At 37.6% G+C, this 24858-nt stretch overlaps 1 protein-coding gene across 1 annotated transcript in view; it reads right to left on the reverse strand.

Annotated features, from left to right (window-relative positions):
- Window positions 1-11106, reverse strand: part of STK32B (serine/threonine kinase 32B) — a 367871-nt gene extending 356765 nt beyond the window's left edge. The window contains exon 1 of the mRNA XM_072620203.1: window positions 10454-11106. Coding sequence (XP_072476304.1) covers window positions 10454-10505 — 52 coding nt within the window. The 5' untranslated portion in view covers window positions 10506-11106. The remainder of the gene's footprint in view (window positions 1-10453) is intronic.
- Between the last annotated feature and the right edge of the window lie 13752 nt (window positions 11107-24858).

A 24858-nucleotide genomic window follows, 5' to 3' on the forward strand; every position in this document is an offset into this window, starting at 1 on the left:
CTCCCATCCTTTTGTATGAGGAAGAACAATGCTTATCATCAGGAGAAGACATAAAAGGCAAGGCTTCTGCATCCCAAACATCCAAAATAAATACACAATGGTCTCAGGTCATGGAAGAGCTCAAAAAGAATTTTGAAAATCAAGTAAGAGAGGTGGAGGAAAAATTGGGAAGAGAAATGAGAGCAATGCAAGAAAATCAAGAAAAGCAAGTCAACAGCTTGCTAAAGGAGACCCAAAAAATGCAGAAGAAAATCACACCTTTAAAAATAGGCTAACTCAAATGGCAAAAGAGGTCCAAAAAGTCAATGAGGACAAGAAGTCTTTAAAAAGCAGAATTAGCCAAATGGAAAAGGAGGTTCAAAAGCTCACTGAAGAAACTAGTTCTTTAAAAATTAGGATGGAACAGGTGGAGACTAATGACTTTACAAGAAACCAAGAAATTACAAAACAAAACCAAAAGAATGAAAAAATGGAAGATAATGTGAAATATGTCATTGGAAAAACAACTGACCTGGAAAATAGATCCAGGAGAGACAATTTAAAAATCATGGGACTGCCTGAAAGTCATGATCAAAAAAAGAGCCTAGACCTCATCTTTCATGAAGTATCAAGGGAAACTGCCCTAATATTCTAGAACCAGAGGGCAAAATAAATATTGAAAGAATCCACCGATCACCTCCTGAAAGAGATGCAAAAAGAGAAACTCCTAGGAATATTGTAGCCAAATGCAAGATTTCCCAGGTCAAAAATAAAATATTGCAAGTATCTAGGAAGAAACAATTCAAGCATTGTGGAAATACAATCAGGATAACACAAGATATAGCATCTTCTACATTAAGGGATCAAAGGGTTTGGAATATTATATTCCAGAAGTCAAAGGAACTAGGATTAAACCCAAGAATCACCCGCCCAGCAAAACTGAATATAATACTTTAGGGGGAAAAATGATCACTCAATGAAATAAGTTTAATCTGCCTTATTACATTTTCTCCATCATTTGTCTAGACAATCAACAAAATAGCAAAACAAGTCCTGATTTGTAGGACTGGCCAAATTCCAAAGTGCAGGTGCTCATGCTGAAAATTTAACAATTACTTTTCTTGAGTTGGTTCCTAAACTCCCAGTTTAGGGTCATGAGAATTGGGTTTAAGACCAGCTTTTGGCATTTTCTAGTTGTGTGATTTGAAGTCACTATGAGCCTCATTTGTCTCCTGTGTCAAATAAGGGCATTACCACTCATGGCCCTGATGTTATTCAGCGGTCTTTTCTCTCAGGGTGTAACCTCATCCAATCCCAGGTGAGGTTTTTATCTGAATCACAGTACATTAGGGGGAAGCCCAGGAGTAATTAAAGACAGCTACCCGATCAAAGGCTCAGCAGGAGGCCCAAGTTTCTGATCATTTTGGCAGATGAAAACAGGAAGGTCAGCATGAATCCACATCCAACTTTTGAGACTGGCTGTTCTCTAAACTCTCAATAAAGAAATGACTGGTATATTTTGCTAATCAATTATTTGAAAAGCATTCAACTTTCATAATACATCATCTTTAAAACAATATGCTTGCAGGTACTTACAGAACTCAAATTCTGCTTTTTAATTCTCTAATTCTACAAACTCCCCCACCCTTGCAAAATTAAAAAAAAAATTAATGCCTGCTCTTGTTGCCCTAGTCATCTGAATCAGCTTCCCTATTTACTCCACCCATCCAAATCCTACTCACTCTTTAAGACAAAGCTCAAGTCCCACCCATCCTAAATCATCTTTCTTAATTACTCTAGCCCCCAACAATCTGTTCCTTCTCTGAACCCAGAGTTAGTAGTATACAGCTAGCACCTTATTTGGTGAAGTGGACTTTGTAGTTAAAAAAAAACCCAAAAACCTAAGCTCAAATCCTATAGAGAACACCAACTTCCTGCATAACCTTGGCCATATTACTTCACCTCTCAGTGTCCTAGGGAATTCTCTCGGATAGAAAGCCTTCTTTCAAGGCTAATTACTAAGAATTTCCTGCTCTGCTGAAATCATGTCTGTACAATACAAAACAAAATTTGTTGTCTATTTTTTCAGGTAGTTAGCCTTGCCAGCCAGGTAGCATCAAGAAACTGAGTCAAAAGATCTCAATTTGATTCATGCCTCACACATTTACTAGCTGCATATCCCCTGGACAAGTCATTTAATCTCTCCCAGTCTCAGTTTCCTCCTCTGTAAAATGGGGATGATAATAGCCCTATGCTACAAGGCTAGTGTGAAAGTTAAAAGAGATACTATATGTAAAGCATTTTACAAACTATAAAATATTACATATGTCAGCTACAATTGGTACTTCTGTTTTATCAATGAGAATTTAAAGTCCTTGAAGATAATATTGGACATTTCTGCATCCCACATAAACCTGGGAAAGGAAATGGCATTCAATATGTATTTGACTGATGTGTAATCTACTTAATAAAATTAAATGATTATGTGTATTAAGTTCCAAATTTCCTTCGATGAGCTAAAGATGACAAGATGTTTGTGAATCTCACATTTGCATAATGCTTTTCAGTTTACTAAATTCATTATTCACAGCAACCCTGTGAGGCAAAGAGTTTTTAGAATTATTCTCCTCATCTTATAGATGGGGAAATTAAGGGTTGGGGTAGGGCAGGGGTGGAGTGAATTGCCCAAAGTCATACAAGCAATAAGTAGCATAACCAGGATTTGACCCCAAATTCTTGAATGTCAAGGATAGGACCTACACGGAGTAAACAGCACATCATTACCTCTCACTTCCCAATCTCTATATTGAGTTGTGGAGGTTTGCCTGACTCCTGATAGCTTCCACAGGCATCATGTCAATGCTTACCAAAGTTTATACATCTTACCAATCTCCTGAGGACTTCCGATATGAGATAATCTCAGACACAAGTTTCAAAATTATAATTAATTTTCATCTAGTTTTTAAAAATAAGAAATATTTTAGATGCCAGAGACACAAAACTTATCAAGATGAGCCTACATAGAACCAATATACAGACCCCAAAGGGCTAAATTCTTATTCCCCTTAGGTTTCTGTTTTCATAAAAATCATATTTTGAAAAAAACACTACATGCATAAAGAAATAAGATAGTTTTATGTTTTGTACTTATCAATCAGGATAATATAAGGTGGAGAAGTTATCTAGAATGATTAAAACATTGAGAAAGAGAAAGGACTTTACACTTTTTCCAATCCAGTCACCTTATTTGATGCACAAGGAAACTGAGGGAGAGAGAAGTTAAATGAATTGCCAAAGGTACATAGCTAAGGATTATGACAGTCAGAGTTCATAGAATCCTCCACCTAGAGCTAACAGGGAGCTCAGAGGCCATCTCATTCAACCCTCTCATTTTACAGATAAGTAAACTAAAGACCAGCGAGGACCAGTGACTTGCCCAAAGTCACACAACCAGTAAACATCAGAGGTTGAATTTTTACCCAAGTGTTTTGACTCCAGGGTCAATGTTTTTTCCAAATTACAGTCTTTAGCCTCCAAATCCCTTCTTCTTTCCAACTCACTATCCTGTCATGTGAGAGGGTACAGTTGTAAGTGGGAGCAAGGTCAGTGCAATTGTTGCAAGTTTAGATTATAATTATTTACCGATTAGTGACAGACCTGCATTTCTACCTATTGACATTCTATTCTATCAAGTCTCAGAACAAGAGAGCAAGACAATTTCTATGCTACAAAAATACATATTTTATTTTTGCATGACCAAAAGGCTTTATTTTGTCCACAGTATGCTAGCTTTTCTATAGAAAAACCTCTGGCCTCCTTCCCCATCATCCTCTGAGGCTGGATCCTCCATGAAGCCTTCCTTGATATCTTCTAATTGGAAGTGTTCTCTACTTAATTTAATCTCATCACACTAGGTGTTCTTCTTATACACTTATAATATTCAAATTTGTGTAGGATCTACCTGTGCATACATCTTATCCTCCCCTCTACCAGACTGTAATTTCTTTTGACTTTCCTCCCCACCCAGTACCTCACAGTAAAGTTTATTTTTATTTAATATTTAATTTATTTAATAAATTAAAGGGGCAACATCATGGCACAGTGAATAGGGAGCTGATCTGAAGACAAGGGTATATAGTTCAAGGTCTACAACTGACACATCCTGGCTGTGTGACCCTAGCCAAGTCACTGAAGCTTTAATGTTCCCAGACCACTCTTGAAGGCTTTTCATTTCAGGGAAGGTAGTGACTTGCATTGTGAGTGGAGTTTTCTCACCACAAATTCTCGATAACCATGAAATCATAGGTTCATTCCTTCTCCTTAATAAATTACCATGGACATTTCATTTGACAGGTCAGAAAAGTGACCATTTTAGTAAAGCAAAGAAACTAAACCCACCAATGTTGAAGATATTCAGACTCAGGACATCCTCATCCTCATTAATTTTGCGTGTGTGTGTGTGTCTCTGTGTGTGTGTGTGTGTGTGTGTGTGTGTGTGTGTGTAAAGTCAAGATTGGCAATTATGCCATTAACCCACAATAAATGTCTGTGCAATAAATCTAGTTGAGTCATGACTCCAAAGATTCTGCTGTAGACAAGGGGAAAGAAGTTTGAGCTCAGAGCACAGAATATATTTCTAAGAATGTTATTATTGTGTATCTGGCAAGTAAGGAAATCTATTGAAAATTTACAAATTAAAAACCTCAGCAAGCATCCAATAAGACCAAGTCCACAGATTATCCAGCTGGAAAAGGCACTGATATGACAGCATCAAGTACAATATAGTATCATGCATGACCATGTTGTTGTTCACTCATTTATCAGTTAGGTCTGACTCTTTATGACCCAATTTGAGGTTTCATTGGCAGAGATATTGGAGTGATTTGTCATTTTCTTCTCCAGGATTATTTTACAGATGAGGAAACTGAGGCAAACAGGGTTAAGTGACTTGCCTAAGGTCACACAGCTAGTGTCTGAGGCAGGATTTGAACTCACAAGGATGACTCTTCCTGACTCCAGACCTGGCATTCTATCCGCTGTGTCACTTAGGTTCCCATATATGCCTATAACATGTAGTAAACTAAAACAAAATTGCATCTTCCTTCTTTACATTTTTACCCCTCCACTGGCAATTTTTGATCTTTCTACAAACATGTTCTGATCTTCTCAGTCCTAAAAAATATCTTGCCTCAGTCTACCCCATCAAGTTACCACCACGTCTTCTCTGTCTCTCACCATGAAACCAGGCCAGTGTTTGCCCTGTGATCTCCAGTCAATCTGCATGACTTATGATCACTCGTAAAGATCTATGATTTCCTACTCTGCCTTCATTAATCGCATTCCCTTTCCTACAACATCTTTCTACCTCCCTCTTCTTGTTGACACTTCAAGTTCCAAATGAAATGTGGACTCTTTCACGAAGTTTTCCTTAATCCTTCCAACAGGTAATCATGTTTTTCCTAGTCTACACCATACATCAAAAAGCACTTGTTTTACACCTCTAATATATTTTTATCTTATTTTGTATTGTAGTTAATTGTATGTATATTAGGTACTCCTGCTAGAATTAGAGAGGTGTGTTAAAGTGGGAAAAGGAATCCATTTGAATTTAGAAGACCCAGGTTCAAATCCTCAATCTGACACTGACTAGCTTCATGACAATAAACAAGTCATCACTTATCCTCTCTAAACCTCTGTTTTCTCATCTATACTACTTTTATCACATGGTTATTTTGAGGATCAAAAGAGATAATGTATATACTTCATTAACCACAAATGCAAAATGAATGTTAGCTATAATCAGCATAACTAATAATAAAAATAATCATTTATATGAGGATAAGCATAATATTTTCTTATCTTTTACTCTTCCTAAACATGTAGCACAATTCCCTGGACAGAAAAGTTACTTAATAAGAAATATCTATATTTTTGCAAGTTCAATAATGAATATTCACATATATAAACCCAGGTCTATACTATTACCTAAAAAATCTACTTTATCAATTCACTACTACAGTGACATATAAGTGCAAATAATTTTTAATCAACTATAACAAATCATTTTGAGTGCATTTAATAATAATTTCAACTTTCCAAATTTCCAATCCCTAGAAGCAAGTCGGAATGCTTATCCTTTCTCCACAGGTTTTGAAACTGAGATCAAAAGATTGGAAAGGACTTTCCCAAAGTCATACAGAAAACTTAATATTTAATAGGTAGAGTGTCTCTCAGTTCTGGAAGATTTCAAAGTATCTTCTTATCACAAATGAGACCATCTTCCTGAGGTGCTAAACTATATGCATAAATTAAAATACATAAGATTATAAAGAAAAAACAATTGCCTTGAAATGCAATTAAGTAAAAAATTCACAGACCCCAGGTTAAGAACCCCTAATCCTTTATCATATCAAGGCTCTTGTTTCTTTAACATTTTGATGACCACAGAAATATGTAATTAAAAATAATTAAGTGGCAATGGGAAAGTCAAGGGAGAGAATTTAGAGCTTAAATACACAGTTCAAGCAATAGCAATAACCACACACACACACACACACACACACACACACACACACACACTCTTTTGTGACTGGTATTTGGATATTTCAAGTAAATCATGTTGTTTGTTTTTTAATAAGACTTTTTGGTGGAATTTCTTCCATTTTCCACTTGGCATGTGAAACAAGTGTGCATATTTCCATGATGGTGCACCAATGTCACTAGCCTTGTTCAATATTTTATTAAAAGCAGATTTATGGAAGAAGTATGGCTAGAAAATCATGAGAAGACTGATTTTCATAGGTAGCAGAGGGATTCAGTCTAATTCCTATGCATCAAATCATTGTTCATATATCAAAGAATGAGCTCTTCCTCTTTATACAATCATGATGACATTTTAAAGTGTTATATCATCAAGAAGTCATCCATCTGCTCTCCATTGTGTCATAAAGCAGTAATGAGATTTTAGTAGGTTTCATTTCCAAAACTTAGCACATAACAGGAATTTAATAAATGCTTGTTGATTGATTTGCTCCCATCAGATTATTACCATTCTATCTCTACAAGTGTCTTCCACCACCATCCTATTCCTGTGCTTCATCATTGTATGGTTTTGTGGCAATGCCAATGGAATACAAGCTCTGGAAGATCCTACAGAACTGAAAAGATTTCTAGAATGAGCCTGGTGATTGGCAATAAGTCTGTCATCTGAGGAATAGCCTAACTCACCATAGAGAGGCTCATTGCCAGAAGGAGGGTCTCTAAGTGATAAATGCTTTTGTCCCTAGCAATTCACAAAACTGTCTCCTAAGAATGTAAAGGGCTATAAACTATTATCAACAATGACAGTTTCCACATTAATGGAAATCATACCCTTTTTGAAATATCAAAACATCTCCAAGAATAAAAATTATCCTGGCATTTGAATATTCACACTAGAATGATGACAATCTCTTTAATAAGTAAATTTGTTTATTCTTGCAGCCTTTAAGATTTAAAGCAAAGAACAACCCATGGCTAAGAAGTCTTAGCATTTTCCTACAGTAACATCAGACCCAAAATAATAGAGTCATGCATTAAGTGCAACCCAAAAATTAGGTTTTAAACTAAGATGAGATTTTGACAGATCAATTACTGACCAAACTACTATAATGGAGAGCTTCGGTCCTCACTCTGGTCCATTACAGAATGAATCAGAACGACATAAACTAATTTAACAAACTCACTTTACTTTCCCTTCCCCTAACATAAAAAAAGTCATCCTTGGCCCCTATGTACTTCTCCTTACTCCTTTTCAACTGCATTTCAAACCACTTATAGCTAAAATGCATGAGAGAAGACACAGTAATAGACTATAGTGTCCTATGTGCTTACCCACTGACAAGAAAGTAAATGAAAAACTTGATGTTTCTGGTAGAATGGAGTGGGGGAGTAAGCTAATATTTGAGCAGTGAGAAATTACAAGGAACTAAAATTCTGCTGGAGGAAGAGAGTTCTGGCTTTGTATTTTACAAGCCAGTGCATAGGTAGTCAACCTTAACCACCACAAGTAACTTACACAACTTTCAGAATGAGTCACAGAAGAATTTTTTTTAAAGACAAAGAGATAATTTGGTAACAAATGGCTACTGTATATTTAGCACTGATTTCCTGAAAGATGAGAGACAGCATAGTGCAAGTGGACAAAATGTTGATCTTGAAACTAGGAAGACCTGAGTTCAAGACCTGCCTCTGTTAGCGTGTGACCTGAGCAAATCATCCATCATCTCAATAATCTGGAATCTAAGTAAATCTCTAAGACTCTAAATTGAAGAATGTGAAGATCTGTACTGGTGGAAGGAGTTAATATAGGGAAGTTCCTATATTAATGAAATCACAGGTACAATTCTTATTTCTATACCTGGAAGAGAACCTTACGTGTGTGTGTGTCTATGTGTGTGTGTGCGTTTGTGTGTGTGTGTGTGTGTGTGTGTGTGTGTGTGTGTGTAATCCAGGCTAAGTATCTCCTGACTTTATTTATATTACACAAAGTGCAGTCTGAAAAAGGGAATTGAGATATTTGAAGACAAAGAGACTTGGGTTCAAGTTCTGACTTTGATATACACTAAGTAGGTAACCAACAAAAAGTCACTGAATTTTTCAGTGTCTCTAGGAAACTCCCTAAGGCTATAAAGTACTGAGGAGTGGTTAATAAGCACTGTTTGAGGGAGGAAATCACTGTAGAAATGAAAGCTCTTCTAGGAAAGAGGCTATTCTTACTACTGTTTGTATCCCAGCCCTTAGCACTGAAGTAAATACTTAATAAAGACTAATTAAACTGATTTGAACTGAATCACAGATTCTGGTCATACCAAAAATTATAAGAATAAGGGTCTTGGTAAAATAAGAATTAGGGGTTCTTAATCTGAAGTCTGTGAACTTTTTAACATAATTGCATTTCAAAGTAACTGAGTTTCTTTTATAATTGTATGTGTTTTAGCTTATGCATTTAAAAACATCATTCTAAGTAAAGATTCATAAGATTGATCAGACTGCCAAAGAGGTCCATGACACAAAAAGGTTAAGAGCTCTTGTTATAGAAGTATAAAACACAATGACCAAAACAGTTTATTTTTTCCCTGTGAAATTGCATTATCCCAGTCTGCTTAAATTCAGTTGATAAGAATTCTTAATTTGCACATGATTTTCATTAAATTATTTCTAATCACTCTCCCTCCCCCCAGAAAAAAGGTCATTAAGGTTTCTTAGTCAAACACAGTTTACTTGGATATAAAAAATACTCTCAGTATGGAATTGGGTACAGAATAGGCATAACAATACTATGTACAGATGATACTGACGGTGGAAGAGGAGAATTTGCCTTTAAAGTGTGCTGTCTTGAGCATTATGCTTCACACACACACACACACACACACACACACACACACATACCCATGTGCATGTGGAAGTTTAAAATTTAAAAGCAAACATTCTTAACCAAGGAACCATCACCCTCTCAGTGCACCATTACTCTATGTGCTATCACACCTGTGATTTGCCAGTACACAAAGTGTCTTGTTTCTAAGTAGCAAGCCCTTTCATGGTCAAAATAGTATGTTCAACCAAGGGAAGACTGCTTTAGTAAAATGAAGGGAACTTGAATATCCCATCAAACCATGGAAAGTCTATATTGCAGATAAACAAGAAAACAAACTCAAAGTTGCTGAAATAAAACAGCTGTTCTTTTTAGCACCAAAGAAAGTGGTTAGAATAAAAAAGTTAGAATTTTTAGACCACTGTAAAGAAATAAATAGTTTAGACCATTTACTTCAAACTCTACCTTTGATGTGTGGGAAAGCCTGCCCATACATTTTTTTTTTTAAATTCACACTGTAAGGTTAGTATCCTTAATCAGTCAGCTTGACCATTCTAATTGGCTTCAAGATTCAAAGCAAAGAATCACATGTTGGGAAACTGAGGTCTTGAGAAAAGAAATGGCTCAACTGAAAGACCCAAGCTGGACAGAGAGTCAGGACTAGAATCCACCCCCCAGTTTAGTGCCCCTGACACTGCAGCAGAGTGTTTGGCTTCTGGCCCCAATACTGGTCCAGCTGGTTGAGTTTTGCTTTGGTTTCAACTTCTAAGCAAATGTTCTTCTCAAGAAACATAGCAGAAGATTATCTGAATTTCTTTTCTATTTGAGCTGCTCCTTTATAAATTGCCGAATGAAGGTTTAAAGCAAACCTGCATCCAGAGACACACACCCAGCACAGAAATACTCACTAGACCCTGAGCCTGTCAGGAGCTTCACACTGTCCTTCCCTGCTAAAGTCTGCAGTGGCCCTTTCAGCCTCAAAATCCTGACCTCTTGAGTAGAAAGTGAGCCTCTGAGCCCTCGATCAGAGCCCAACTGGCAAGGAGCAGAGCGCGCCTCAGCGGTGGACGAGAGGCAAAGAAGGCAGCGAGACAATGGAACCACGGACAGTTCCTCACTTACCATCCTCATTTTCATCAAACACAGGAGTTTTGTGGGAGTGATTCCCACCCATATTATGCCACTGTTGTTTCTACATCCCCAGCCAAAATCTTCGTTCGGGGAGCCACTAGCATCGCACTGGGAGAGAATTCACGCACAACAAAAATAAATAAATAATAAAATGGAAAAGGAGAGAGGGGCGGCAGGCAGGAGCAAGAAAGAGAGGTGGGGAGGTCGGAGGGGGCGCCTCCGGGTCGCTCGGGCCACCTGCCCTTGTCGATTTGGGGCTGGGTGCCTGGAAACTGTGTGGGGGAGCTGTGAGGCTTAGAAGGAGTCAGGAGCTCCCGCCCCGCTGCCGTCCATGCCCGCAGCCTCCAGCCTCTTCTCCACGCCCAAGAAAGAGGTCGAGCTCGGCTCTCCGCTGCTGCTGCTGCAACCAGGGAAATCCTGCCGGGTGTCAGCAATCATTCCGCAAAATGAAAGCGATCCATCTGCCCCTGGCAGGAATTGCTGCTGCTGCTTACTAACTTGATACATATTTCATAGCTGACGGTCGGCTGGGGAGAGGCAGGGGGAAGAAAGAGGGAGGGGGAGAGAAAGAGGATGGAAGGCGGAGGCAAGGAGGGAGAGGAAGAGGAAATGGGGGGACGAGGGAGAGGGAGAGAGATGCCGGGACTTGGGAGGGGGGCAGAGAAGGCGTTCCCCTCCCTGAGTCTCCTCCCCGGACTGAAGCCCCCAAAGTACTCCTAGGAGGGGGCGGGGAGAAGAGGACTGATTAGGGGACACAGAGGAGAGGAGATGCCTTTCTTTGCTCCCCCGGGAGCTGAACCATTCCTCCCTCAGGGCATTTTAGGCGAGGAGAAAATTTCAGCTCTGTCTCTTTAGAGAATCTTTGTCCCGCCTCGGAGTTAAAAGCCCAGAGAGGAAAGAGCTGGGGCAGGGCTTCTCTCTGGGAGATACTCAGTTGGTTCCAACGGAGTGTCTCCACCTGCTCAATCTCCTACCACTTCCCTTTGAAGTAGGGGAGCGAAGGAAGAGAAAGGGAGCCCCTCTCCTCACGACCCTCTGACACCCTCAAATCTCCCTTGACAGCTAAGAAATGGTGAAAGCGAAAGAAAGCTTTTGTGGTCGAGGTTGGCCTGGGAAGTTCTGGGAATTCCCAAGCAAGAGGCTGACTGGGCGGGAAGGTGGTCTAATGGGAAGAGTACAGATTCTGGAATCAGAAGCACCAGATTGGAATACACCTTTACCTACTTACTTACCTGTATGACCCTAGGCAAGTCATTTCTCTTCTCAACTCAACAATATCTGTCAATCCAGGGACTGAACTTGATAAACACTAAGGTCCCTTGCAGCTCTAAATTCTTAGATCCTGAGGCTAGGGGTGGTTGTGGGGGCAGCACTTTGAGATAAGTGGGGAAAAAACACTAAGTGTAAGGAGGAAGGCAGTGATACCAGCTCAGAAGACAGTGTGGGGTATTCGACATAGAAAGTTCAGGCCAGGAATAAACAACTATCTGTCAACAAGACTTTAAGACTAATGGGAGCACCTAGAATGCTACCTGCTATGGCCCGTTACACAGAAGGAGGAATATTTAAGGTCACTCTGCCATCTACTGGTCATTGGCCCCTCTGCACAATTCTGATGTTCATTCTCATCTTAATTTTCTACGTAATCCTGTGCTTTTTGTAATGAACACAGAGAAATCTTCAAAGCTAGTACAACTTTAAAAGCAGAGTCCCTAGATATCCTTCAAAGCCCAGCTCATCCATAAAGTCTTCTTCAATTACTCTAGCTCACAATGAGCTCTCCTTCTTTGAAGTTCTAGGGCATTTAGAACCTGTTCTACACAAATTAGAAGTAGTAATGGATGAAATTTTGTTGACCTCATTGTGTATCCAATTAGATTAGAAGTTCCCTGAGGTCAGAGACTTTGTGGGTCTCAATTTCTCCATCTTAAAAATGAAATAGACTAGGGGCCTCTGAGGTCCCTTCCATTTCTGGATCTATGATGCTATGTGTTGTAGGTCTTCTGTACTTCCCTCCCCCACTCCACAGCAGTTCAGCATGTGGCCACTAGATCAAAACTTGTCAGTTGATTGATTGAGCCTAGTCTAACTGTGTCTTTTATAGTAGTCTAATAATTGCTCATGAATTTAGTTGTATTATCATGTGAAGAAATTGAAGTATGGAAAGATAAAGTGACATGCCTATGGTCATACTAGCTAATAAGTAAAGCTGCCAAGATCCACGCTCAGGTCTTTCAATTCCAAGACATGGGCTCTTTCCTCTACCCTGTGTCTACCCCAATGCACGTTGGGGTCATTTAAACCTAATCTAACCCATTTCTGCTGAGTCCATACTCCCCTAATTGGGAATCTCCCAATTTACTTCCCTATACCCTAGTGCCTATAATCTAAAGTTAGGGCATTTTCTGTCCTCTCCATTCCCATACAGGTCTGTACCCTTCCCACAAGTCCCTCTCCTCTTTTACCTGCTCATTTCATTGTGCCTTTTTGAAACCCCACCTCCTTACTAGCAAATTCCCCATCATTCTCTTCCTCTTCTCACATTAATTGAAACTTGGCTTTCCACCAGAATGCCAAATTCTCAGCAACACTTAATCTCTTTTTCCTGAGTGCTCCAGCTTATAGGGTCTGGACCTTTATTTCCCTCTGATCCTTCCAGAGCTTTATCCGGCCTCCACCACTTAAGAATTCTTCAAAGTTAACACCATCTTTTCTTCCATCATCTATTAACCTCCCACTTATTCTCTACCTTACTCAGCGATATCAGTACTGAGTTTTTCTATATTTTTCCATGACATCGTCTTCAGAGACATTCATGATATTCCCTGTTATAACCCTTCGAAAACCCTTTCAATTCCCTGAATGTTTTGACTCTTGCGAATTCCATCTCCACTACATTTTTGCTACCTTCCAGACATGACCTTCACTTGAAATTCCTCTTCCAGTATCTTTGATTATGAAATGCTTCTCTCTAACCAAAGTCTTAGTCCCTTTAGACTTCCCAAATGCTCTCCCCAAACTAACTTTTCACCCTCACTGCAATATTTATTTCCTGAATTCTTCCCTATTCTTCTAAACTGTAAGCCCTTTTCTGACCTCACTACTCACCCTATTCATTTTAACCCAATAGCCAGCCATTTCTATAATGTAGTCTTTGCCATTGAATCCCTGCTTTCTCATTCTGCCATTCCCAAACTAACCATGCTGATACATGGGTACCTCCCACCTTCTTCCTCTTCTGCCACAACTCAGAAATGACCAGATATAGCCAGAGGAACTCCTCAAATACTGTGACATATTTATACTTTCTACCTTCATCTAGATAGTCACTACTAAACGACAATACTCTCTCTAGCATTCCAATCCTGAATTTACTATTTTTCATGGAATTTTGGAATTGGAAGTGATCTCAGTAACCATGCAGTCCAACATATAACTGAAAGGAAACCCCACTATAAATTATACTGCCAGTGATAATCTAATTTCTTTCTGAAGACCTCAAAAGATAGAGAGCTTTCCAAGGCAGTCTATTCCATTTTTAAAAATATCTAATATCAATATCAAAAAATTTCTAATATCAATCCTAAATTTGCTTGCTTCTAACTTCCACCTGGTGTTCCTATTTTGATGCTATTGGGCCAAATATAATAAGACTAATTTCTCTTCTTCATAACATAATCAGCCTTCTCTTCTCCGAGTAAAACATGTCCATTTCCTTCCATTGATCCTTATCTGACATGAACTGAAGGCCTTTTATCATCACATGTTCTCACATTTGTCAATGTCCTTCCTAAACTATGACACCCAGGACCAAATACAATACTCCAACTGTGGTCTGACCAGGGTAAAATACAATCAGTACTGTAACCTCCCTGTTCCACTGAAGCTAGGTCTCTCTTTATGTAACCCAAGATCTCAAGAGTTGCTTCAAATGCCTCATCATACTTTTGACTCATATTTGGGTTTGCTGCAAGCCCAAGAGCTCCAGGAATAGAAGTGTCCCCCATACCATTGGCTCTGCTGTTGGACAGCTCCCATAGGCAGCATCCCAGGGAGAAGGGGCAAGTCATCCCAATCAACTGCTAAACAACTGTTACCACCAAAATGGACAAGCCAGCCTCACTTAAACAGCAAAGAACCCTGAGAAAGAAACAAATGGCATGTATTAGAATGGACAAGTCAAACACCCATGAACATTTCAACCACCACTTCCCCTAATCCAGTGGAGACATCGCAAGACCCTAAGCCCACAATCCACAAACCTCCAGATCTTTTTCTGTGTTAACCCTAGCAGCTATCATGAAATCAGCCATTGGGGAAATATGAACTGGCAAATGCTTCTGCAGTTACTGCAGTCCCTGCCTTTTCAGTAGTAGTAAAGATCCAGAAAAGAAATTTCTGCCACAAAAGTCCATGACACTGTCAACTGGTTCAACATTAAAAATGGATATATTTGCATCAATAGAGATAACATTGAAGATCTTGTTTACTATTGTACCCTAGGGACTATGATGTTTGTCCATGTGATTTGCTGCTGAAACTTCCTCATGGTACTGTCTTCCTCAATGGTAATGCCAACTCCTTGAGATGAGGGACTGTCTTGCTTTCTAGCTGTATTCTCAGAACTAGGCATTAGACTTTGCATATAGTAAGCACTTAAAATGTTTTATTTTCCCTCATTCTTTTTAATTCACTAAAACACAAAGGCCCTTTTCAGACAAACGACTAGTTAACCATGCCTTCCACATTTTAAATTTGTGAAGTTAATTTTTTAACCCAAGTATAAGACTTTACATTTATCCATCATTATCATCACTAGCATAAATGTAGTGCCTTAAGTTTACCAGTATCATCTGATTTTATCCTCACAGTTCTAGGAGGTAGATGCTATTATCATGTCCATTTTATAGATGAGAAAATAGAGGCTAATGAAGATGAATTAACTGGCTCAAGGTGACTCAGTTGGTAAGTGTCTGTGGCTGGATCTGACCTAAGGTCTTCCTGACTCCAGGTTCAGTATTCTATCCATGAAGTCACCCGACGGCTGTAATGAATTCATTCTAATTAGATTTTGCCTAATTCTCCATCCTTCAATGTTTTATCTATCCCATCTAGTTTTGTATCACCTACAAATTAGATAACTATATCGTTTATACCTTTATCCAAATCAATGATAATACATGTATATAGACGTTAATAGATGTATTATATAATATGTATGCATTCTATAATCATGAGATTAAACTTGTATCCCTAGAACACTACACTAAAGTCGTCTTGCCAAGCTGACATTGATCCATTAACAATGACTCTGAGTCTGGTTATTCAACCAGTTCCGTATTTATCTAACTATATTGCCATCTAGTCAATATCTCTCAACATTTTTCCACATGAATAATATAAAATACTTTATCAAATGTTTTCTAAAACCTGGATAAACTGTCTTTATCAAACTCCCATGATTGTTGGTTTAGAAATGCTACTCCCCAAAAGGGGAAATCAGTTTAGTCTGGCATTACATACTCTTGATGAAGCTAAGGTGATTCTTGGAAATTACTGTTTCCCTTTATAGATATTGTCTAATCATATCCTTCTCCAGTTTCAGAATCTCCCCAAGAATCAAAATCAAACTCACTGGCTTATGGTTTACAGACGGTATTCTCCCCCTTTTTCTTGGAAACAAGGATAATATTTGCCTATTTTCAGGCCTGTTGTGCCTCTTCCATTCCTCATGATCTCCCTGCTGTGGCTGACATTGACTTGTCAATCATGTTTGCCAGTTCTTTCAGAATCTAAGCATGTGGCCCATCTTAGCTAAGTGACTTGAATTCATCAGAGGGTACTAGCCCCTCTCTTGCTATCTCCCTACTTACTTGTAAGTTAGCCATTTTTGCTCTGTTGTTTCCTGGATAATCAGAAGTTCATACTTGAGAGTATCCCATTCCACCTGGAATGACTGTGGAATTTTAATTCCTAGGTTCCTTTATATAAATCTTTTTGAAATCTGCTTTCCTAAAATCTAGGGTGCATGTCAAATGATACCTGGCGGTACCCTTCCCTATCACAAACTCTAAGAGGAAATGATCACTTCCTCAGCAGCTTTCCATCATCTCTACTCCAGAAACAGTTCCTACCTACTATAATCCAGAAAAAAATTTCCCTTGGGTGATTCCTGCAATTTTTGAAGGATGAAATTATGATGGGCAAGTCAAGAACTCATTAGTTCCTCTACTTTTCGTAAGAAAGAATATTCCAGATGTCTGAATAACTGAAATCTCCCATCACTACTCTATCATAACTCTATGCCAGGCTTTAGATGTTTCCCAAACTCTTTCTACCCAGGTGTTCTGCAATATAATCCATGACAAAATAATTTCTATTCCTGCCTTTATTAATCTTCACCATGCCCCCTCTTTTCTGCTTCCTTGATTTTCTCAGAAGTATATGTTTTTAAAATACAATGCTACCCATTCTCATCCCTTTTCATGTATCCTGCTTCTTTTGAATAAAGTATATAATCTAGTCAGGGATCTCATTCCACCAAATCTTAGGGATAGCTCTGATTTGCATCTTTATGTAAATATTTCAACTTTATTTGCTTAATATCTAAAAGTTGGACATTTGTAGATAATTTTGTTTCTTTGGGGGTTTTTTACCCTCTTTTTTTAGGTAAGGGGAGGAATTTTGTGTCCTACATATTTCTGTGTCTCAGCCAATCTTTCTATATTGTAACTATTTTCCTTGGGTGTGTGTGTGTGTGTGTGTGTGTGTGTGTGTGTGTGTGTGTGTGTGTGTGTGTGTACATAAAACCAGTTTTTTTTAATTCCCCATTGATTTTATTTTTAAAATCTTTTCTATTATCTTTGCAAGATGCCTGGCAAATACATTTCACCAGCCTGTGTTAAATGTACTCCACTCCTGGTCAGAAATGTCATTTCTATAGCTTAAACCATTGTCCAGAAATCTAAATCCCATTCTCGAGTAGAGCATTCTTAGCCAGCTACTTAACCATCTCTTAGCTATCTCCTACTATATATTCTGCTGGAACTTCAAACTCAGTAAGTCTAAAACTAAATGCATTTTCTCTTCCCTAGTTTTTCTATTATTGCCAGCAATATCACTGTCTATGTAATCATCTGAACTTATAATCTTAATGTGATATTTGACTTCAATCTCTCTCCCTCAATGCATCTGGTATAGTCCTTCCAAGTTCTGTTTATTCTATTTACCCAATATCTCTCACCTCATACCCTGCTTTTCTACCTTATTTACAATCACCCTAGCTTAATCCTTCATTTGCTCTTACCACAGCTATTCTAAATAAATAGTAGCCTTCTAATTACCCCCTTTCATGTACACTCTGGTCCATCATTCCCTCCTCTCCCATCTCCATGTCTTGATTGACTAAATCTACAATTCATCACTAATTTCCCCTTTTTTAAATCTCTCCCTTCTTTTGAGGTCCATCATAGGCCTCTCCTCTTCTAAGTTTCTTTCCTCTTTCTGAAAGCTTTATAGACTCGTAATTTTATCAGTTGAATTGGACAAAGAGGTTTCCTGGCACCTTAAGCAGCATGTTCCTTAGAACTACACTTCAAGACAAAACAGGGATTGGGAGTACTTACTGCTATGGTTCAAAGGTAAATTTCCTAGGAGATGGCCAAATAACACTTTTATCAACATTTCTAATAGGGTCCCTCTTCAACTTTGCACAGGCCTTCCTGGTCTAAAAACCAGACTCTAGCCCCTGGCTCCTTGTTCCCAACTCACCATGTTAATCTAGTCCCTGCCCTGGCCCTGCTTTTTGCTTTATACTCATGGTTTGGACTCTACTCTCATTTCCTTAGGAACAGCCTTCCTTCCCCTCAAGACCACTGATTGCCTTAATCATAGGCATATGTTGTATCATCCTTGGGGGTGGGGGTGGGACCACATATTTCTCTTATGGTAGTTATCTGGGTATTTCCTTTGCATTTATCTCATTCTACCTTGTGCCTTAATTACATATATATATACCTAATCTCTGTGGTTTATCACATCTTTGTATCCCCAAAACTAGCTCAGTTTCTTACAATCAATTAATTAGTAATTTTTGATAAATTTAAGTGAACTAAATTTATTGATTAGGACTCTACTTATTGGTTAACCATGGGCTCAATATTTTATGGTTTAGAAATCATTATTTTCTTTTAATAATGAGCTGAGTCTTCAACATGTAATTAACCGCCTTGGTAATAGTTCAGGTGTACAGGTGTTCTCCCATATGTTCCCTGCTAAATAGCTCTGTACCCTTGGGTTTGACTTCAATATTTAGCCCCTAATTGATCAAGAGAATAGTGAACATTCTAAAAAAAAAAAAAATCAACACAGGCATAACTCATCTGCATTTAAGTCCCACAGATAAGGTAAATTGTGTGCTCTGCATCTTCACAACCAGAAGCTTCTAAAATTAAAATATCATCTGCATTTGAAATGCCTATTTCAAAACATTTTCAGATCGATTACTTCTCATTTCAGCTTTACAACTACCATGTGAGATGGGCTAGGTAAAAATTATAGTTTTCATTTTCCAGATGAGGGAAGTAAAGTGATTTGTAGGTTCCTAGAATTATTTCATTAAGAGCTAGAAGGGAACACAGAGAATCATTTGGCCCATCTTCACAAATAAAGAACTGAGAACTGAGATCTCGAGAAGCTAACTCTATCTAGTTAGTGACAGAGCTAAGATTAGAACCAAGGTTTCCTGATGTCCCCTTGCAGTCTTTCCAATACTCTTTCTATTATAACATGCTTAGTTGTGGGTGTTTTAGCTACATAGCTTCCTGTATGGAGATCTCCCTCTGTCAATTCAGTTTGGCAGCTATTATCCAACTTATAGTTGGGAGACTGAGAAGTTGAAGAATTTGTCCAAGGTTACCTAGACAGTATATGAAAAATGCAGAACTTGCACCAAAGTTGCCTAATTCTGAGGCTAAATCTCTATCCGCTATGCCAGACTCCCTTTTCATTTCACTATACGGTTACTTAAATTTTTAATTGTATGCCCTCTGCAAGTCTTACATTGATTACTCATCATGGTGAAAGTAATCTTGGACCCTCAGAAGCAATAGCAAAGGACTGTATACCTCTGTAAGCTTTTAGCTAGCTAGAAAAGCATATCATGGTTGCAGCAACAGACTATATGCTGTCCACAAAACAAAACAAAAATAGAAAGTGACCGCCTTCTACCTTAGTAATTAGAGCAGAGGGTTGGAATAACAAGAATCATAAAGTTTTTGGACTATCTAAAAATTGTTTAAAAGTCTTTAAGTGTAAAAATTTTATCTGATGATCAATGAGTCAACATACTATTAAAGGAACTCAACTATATCAGTATGGACATTCTTCTAATAAATAAAACTCAAAGACACTTTCTTAGTGTCACTTATATGGAAAAATGGTTCTTCTTAGAGAGACAAATTAATATAACTAGGGTCTCACAATCTATTTACATAAGATTCTCCTCATTGGTGAAGATGAGACAGCTTGAGAGAAGAGAAATCATGGTCATCTGGCTTCCAGATTTGAGAAAGAAGCACATGATTCCAGATTCAGAGAGAGGTCACTAATGGGAGAAAAATATTCTGGGAAGAAGTCAATATATACAAGAACTGGCATTTTGACCATGTACCTATCCCAAGCTTGCCACACTAAAGATTTCAGAGGATTTCCCCTTGTATGAGATCTAAGACTCTCTTGAGCTCAGATAAGCTCTTGACGTTACCCTTCATGCAGGCGTTGAGAAATCAATCTCCACCAATGAGAAGAGTCTTGTGAACATAGAAGTTGAGCCCCTGGTTGCAAAAGAAGTTGACAAAATTATTTTTAAGAGGTGCCAAAGGACAAGAAGAAATGTCATTTCATGGAATACTTGGTCACCTTGACCTAGAACTTAAGAAAAAAGACTGCTAAAAAGATCATTTCAGCTTATGTTCCAACAAATGTTGCAGAAGATAAAGAGGTAGGGACTTCCTCTGAAATACTGTATAAAATCATTAAACCTAAATCAACATCTACATTAATATCCACTGACTTCAAAACAAAGTTGGACATATTGGAAGAGAGAGGAAAAAAAGAACTACTAGAACACATAGTTCAGTATTAAGAAATAAAAGAAGACAGGTTTACAGACTACGGAAGATCCTCACCTATATACAATCGATGTTTTCTTTATGAAAAGAGAAAGAATTCACTGGATATCACAAAGATTAAACAATATGAAGAAAATAAAATTGGTAATACTATTATACATTATTCATTTTTTACTATACAATACTTCCCTTTATACTTACTCTCTTTTCACACTCTTTGGTACAATCAAATTAGCCTCCTTGCTGTTTTCACACATTACATTCCATCTCCTAATTCCAAGCCTTTCCATGCACTGTCTCCTATATCTGCAATTTACTCTTTCCTCTCCTCTGCCTTTTAGAATCCTTGGTTTTCTTCAAAACTCATTTCAAATACCAACTCCTAGTGCTAGTGCCTCCCTTCTAAAATTATATCCATTAATTGCGTACATATTTATTTTATACATAATTCCCTTAGTTCCTATTGTCTTCTGTGTAATGTGAAGCCTCTTTATAATAAGGCTTTCATTTTTGTTTTCATATCCCCAGAATCCACAAAAGGTCATGGAACTTATTTGGCTCAGTACAGCAAAATGCCACGTTAAAGACAATGAAGTGTCTCATATATGAATGTTAAAATTACTTGATAGATACAATGATAGAAAAAATTTGTTCAATAGTTCTTTGATTATGAACATAAAGTAGGGCATAAATACAAAAATGGGTAGTTGCTGAAGGTATTTATCATTGTCGTGGAGGACTTCTAATGCAAAATTCAGATAAACTATTCATGCCTAAAAGATAGTGAGGTACCACAGATGCTATGACTTGCAGTTTAAATTGTGCTGATTGCTTAAAGCTGCAGAACATAGCAGAACCTCCTAAATGAAATATACACCCAAAAATAATTTGGTCTAAAAATCCACATAGGAAAAACTAAAAGGACAAAAAATGCCTGCTGTTACATACGTTCTAAATATAAAAAAAAAATCATGTCATTTAAAAATTAGAGGAGGAAAAGCTATACCTGTCACAACTATGGAGAGGGACAGAATTCTGAGCTATACAAAGGATAGACAGCATTATGAAAGACAAAATGGAATCCATAACATAAAATTGAAAATGTTTTGCGCTAGCAAAATCAATGTAGTTAGATTAGAAGAGAAACAGTTTACTGGTTAAAAAAAAATCTTTGCAGTAAATCTCTGATGAAGATCTAATAGCCTAGATATATAAGGAGTTGATACCAATATATTTTAACAAGAACCACTCCCCTAAAAGATAGTCAAATAATATGAATGAGTTATTTTCCAAAGAAAAGTTCAAGCTATGAAAATGAAAATATTTATATTCGCCAATAATAAAAGAAATAAAAATTAAAGCACTTCTCAGGTTCTATGCTCTATCAAATTGAAAAAGATGGCAAAAAAGGAAAATAGCAATCATTAAAGCTCTGTGAAAAGACAGAAACACTTACACCTGTTGCTGACGTGGTTCAACCATTCTGGAAAGCAATTTAGAACCATACCCCAAAATTAATGAATTGTGTACATCATTTGCCCCAGCTGCATCTCTATGAGGTCCACACCCCAAAAGAGAACAAAGACAAATAAATAATTTATATGTACAAAATAGTGCCACTTTTTCTTGCAGAAAAGAACTGGAAACAAAGTGAATGCCCATCAATAGGGGAATGACTAAGCAAATTAGAGCATATGAATAGAATGGAATATTATTGTTCTGTAAGATGTACAAATATGATGGATCCAGAAAAAACCTGGGAAGACTCATGAACCGATGCAGAGTGAAATAAATGGAATCAGGAGAACAATTTACACAACAATCACAATCATGCCAAAAAAAAGTTTTGAAAGACTTCAGAACTTGGATCAATTCATGACCTAGCAAGACTTAGAAGAATGAAGAAGTAGATCAACTTCTTGGTGCAGAGGTGCTGGACTAGAGAACACCAAATATAGAGAAATGGCCAAGACATTGGTTTGTTTTACTTGATTACACTTCATGGTCGTAAGTGAGAGTTTCTATTTTGGGGAGAATAGTTAGAAGATAGCAATAGTGAATTGAAAAAAACAGCAAAAGAAGAAAATATCAATGAAACACTGAAATATACATACAAGAGAACAGAAGAAAGCTTAGGAGGGACACATAAAACAGAGGAATTTTGTTAATTTCACATTAAATTGAATAAAATTTTATTAAAAGTATGTTGTCTATATTGTGATATACAGTTATATATACAGTTGATTGAGTTAGCCTTCAGTACATTTATCTTGAAGAAATCCAGAAAATAAATAATGAATTTGAGCCCAGAGCTAAATGAGAAAGTTGGCTAGATTGTATTTCAGAAACTGTATCATATTATCTATGATCTCAAATCTCTCCCTGACCAAGAGATCTATCCTTTTAAATCCAATATACTTCTACTAATACTTTATACCTATCAATTCTGCAATGTCATGAGCTCTAAAGAATAAAAATAGTGGGTAAACCAAAAGTCATTGAAGAGAGGAATTATTGACATGGATTGGCAGTAACCCAGGGCAGTTGTTAGGGCTCTGGAACTTAGAGACAGATTTCAAACCCCATTTCAGATACTTACTAGCTCTGTGATTCTAGACAAGTCATTTCAACATTATATTCCTTGGTTTCCTTATTTATAAAATTAGGAGAATGGACATAAGGCCACTAAGATCCCTTCTCCTTGACATTCTCTTCTCTGCATTTTTAGGACACCCTTGTCTTCTGATTTTCCTCTTACCTATTAGACTTCTTCTCAGTCTTCTTTACTAGATCTTCATCAAGAGTATGACCTCTAACTGAAGGTGAACTACTGCTGCTTGAAAAATTACACATTGGTCTCTTTAGACTATTCCCATTTTTCCTGTCCATTGAAATATTTTCCCTTTATGTCTTCAGAATTTCATTGTAGAATATTTCTCAATTCTCATGGACTAACTTCCCCTAAAATATTTAAGCCCATAGAACCTTAACTCCCTTTCCACTGCACATTTTGAAATCTGCTTTTTAAAAATCTAGAGTTCATGTCAAACTATTTTCTCTCCTCTAGTTCCTCCTCCTCTACAAAAAACAAAAAACAAAAAAACTAGGTGAAAGCCTTCCTCAAAGTTCTCATCATTTACATTCCAGTAACCATTTCACCCTGTGAGAATTAGATCCAAAATAGGACTTCTACTTCTTGGCTTCTCTAGTATGAAGTATGAAAATTTCACTAATTCTAGTCAAAAAGTTATTTTTGTTCTGTTTTGGGGAAAAAGAGACAGAGGTAGACAGAGAATCAGAGAGTCCAGTACAGAGAGACAGAGACAAATCCACTGAGAGAAAGAAAGACAAAGACAGGGAAAAAAAGAGATAAAGAGAGTGTTACAACAGATGTCAGGATAATTGAAGTCTATTATGTCTTACATCTGTGCAGGGCTTGCTATCTGTTTCCCAAATTACTAATAATCTTTCTGTTCATGTGACACAAAATGATAAAATCAGTTTTCTTTCTTTCTCCTTTGACTTTTACCCAAATACTCACCTTGATCCTTGTTCCCTCCCTTCCCCAGTTTCTGGATTTTCTTCTGGAGTCTATAATTAAATTTTGTGCATCGGACTTTGGGACATAACAAAATAGAGCATGTCCAGAATAACATAAGAGGGCTAATGAGAGAACAAGAGCCTTTGTCACATAAGAATCAATTTAAAAACAAGCATGATTAGCTTGGGTAAAAGACAGAGAAAGCAGAGCTGCTCTCTTTGAGATCAAGAGGAGCTGTCATATAAAAGGCTAAGTACATTTACTCTAGGGCAGCTAGGTAGCACAGCAAATAGTGCTTAGCCTGAAGTTAGAACACTTCATCTTCCTCAGTTCAAATCCAGCCTCAGACATTTACTAGCTGTATGACCCTGTGCAAGTCACTTAACCCTTTTTAAATCTTCATTTCCTCATCGGTAAAATGAGCTAGAGAAGGAAATGGCAAACCACTCCAGTATCTTTCCCAAGAAAACTCCAAATGGGGTCATAAAGTTTGAGATACAACTGAAACAAATGAACATTTACTCTGCCTGTGCCTATGGTTTAGCCTTCATTCTTGAAGAAGACCATGACATCAGGAAAATGATGGCATGACTTGCAAATGAATTGGATTTAAGTGAGGAAGGGCTGTTCAAAGTCACCAGTCTCACTTACTCCTCCAGAGCCATCTGGGTCCAATAACCAGATATAAATCAGGATGACTAGAGATGACCTAAAATGCAGTGGGA

Source organism: Notamacropus eugenii, chromosome 6 (assembly GCF_028372415.1).
Source record: "Notamacropus eugenii isolate mMacEug1 chromosome 6, mMacEug1.pri_v2, whole genome shotgun sequence".
Taxonomy (NCBI): Eukaryota; Metazoa; Chordata; class Mammalia; order Diprotodontia; family Macropodidae; genus Notamacropus; species Notamacropus eugenii.